The 1553-nt window shown below is 39.8% G+C and overlaps 1 protein-coding gene across 1 annotated transcript in view; it reads right to left on the reverse strand. All coding sequences in view use genetic code 11, as the record gives it.

The window, feature by feature from the left end:
- Nucleotides 1–1284: 1284 nt before the first annotated feature.
- The window catches only part of EGR_07959 (hypothetical protein), a gene marked incomplete at both ends in the record, with an annotated part of 2039 nt that continues 1770 nt past the window's right edge, over nt 1285–1553 (reverse strand). The window contains one exon of the mRNA XM_024497208.1: nt 1285–1513. Coding sequence (XP_024348406.1) covers nt 1285–1513 — 229 coding nt within the window. The remainder of the gene's footprint in view (nt 1514–1553) is intronic.

Here is a 1553-nt window from a genome sequence, read left to right on the forward strand (position 1 = left end):
TTTTTTCCACAAAATGATTGGCACTCTTGTTAGTCGCATCAGATAAGCACTTCGTTTGAATTCACCATTATCTTGTCCCGCTTAGCATCCGCTTTCTGTAGGGCGGTAAGTTATTAAATGAAATCAAAGATTCTACTAGGCATGCAGTCTAGTGCTCTCATTACTTACCTCTTTAAGCGCAATACCTAAAAATGAATCAGTCTTTGCTATACAGGGAGAGTTGATTTATTCCATTTAACCCCTTCACCTTATTGGCGAGGTTTGAAAGCGCTAAGTCATAAAACTTCACTATAAAATATGGACTACTTTTTCATCACTTTATCCAGTTGATAGCTTAACAATTAGCAACAGATCATCTTTTTATGTAGTCTGGTTTTTAACTCAGGCATTAATTCAGGGTTGAAAAAATCAACTAATAAGAGATTTAAAGTCCACCTCTACTTAAGTAGTATAGCCAGAGCAAAAGTTAAAACCACAAATTAGCCAAAACGCATTGCACAGTAGCACAAATCACTTACAAAGCTTCCCGAAATTCGACAGTTATGTATCAGAGTGGCGGAAAATTGCAAAGCAAAACGAACGTAACTATGGGGTGTGGGTGGGTGGAGAAGACCTTTCCATTGAGCCAACCATTGAGGAGGAGTTGGAGGAGGAGAAAGAGGAGGACAACCTCCCCATTTTACTAAATTAATCGTCTTTGGCGACCCTGATGTGAGCCTGATTCCTATGCATGCGTATATTAGACAAAAAGGACCTGTTCGGCGACAACCAATGAGTAGATGAAGGCTGTAGTAGCAGTAGTAGGGAGGGTAGGAATGTTCCCCTGACATCACGTTTGTGGAAAGCAGAAAAATAATTACTTTGAAGACGTTAAATTCCAGTTTACCCAGTCATACCAAGAGAATGTGTAGTTTGTTTATATTGTGAGGGAGAGAAGGAACAAAGAAGGGCTTAAATCCCTAACCAATGTTCGATTTCGAGACTCCTGGAGGCAAGAATCAGTGGATATGTGGAGAAAGACCCAGCTGATTGTGAAACAACGATAGTTTCATGTTGAAGTTTCAGGTGTTGCTTATAAGACATTCAAAGCGCACAAATGAGGTAAAGCACTGGCATGCTAGAAATTCGCCACTTGTAAGTATCCCTACAAAGGCCTTATGCATAATTATTTAGGAAGAAAATGAGTGTGACCTATCCCAGTAAGGAAATATTGTTAGGGGCTTGGTACTTATGGGCTTGATTGCCCTCCAAATCGGCATGTGTCATTCACTCGCTACTGCTTCCTTATTCGATAAGAAAGTTGGGATAAGGCATGACGTGATTTATTTTCAGCTCCAGTTTGCATTTCTTAGTTTTGGTGTCACAAATATGTGACCTGTCCATTTGCGTATTGTCTCTAATTCCTTGCGTCACACAAGTGTGACACCCATTTAGTAAAGATGCAAACATGGAAAACTGTGCCGATTGGCACATTGTTGTAGTGTGATAATCGTCCTTAGTTTTTGTTACTTCACTGCAGGTAGAATAATAGCAAAATTTGTTCAATACTTGGG

The sequence above is a fragment of the Echinococcus granulosus genome (genome assembly GCF_000524195.1).
Source record: "Echinococcus granulosus chromosome Unknown EG_S00091, whole genome shotgun sequence".
NCBI lineage: Eukaryota > Metazoa > Platyhelminthes > Cestoda > Cyclophyllidea > Taeniidae > Echinococcus > Echinococcus granulosus.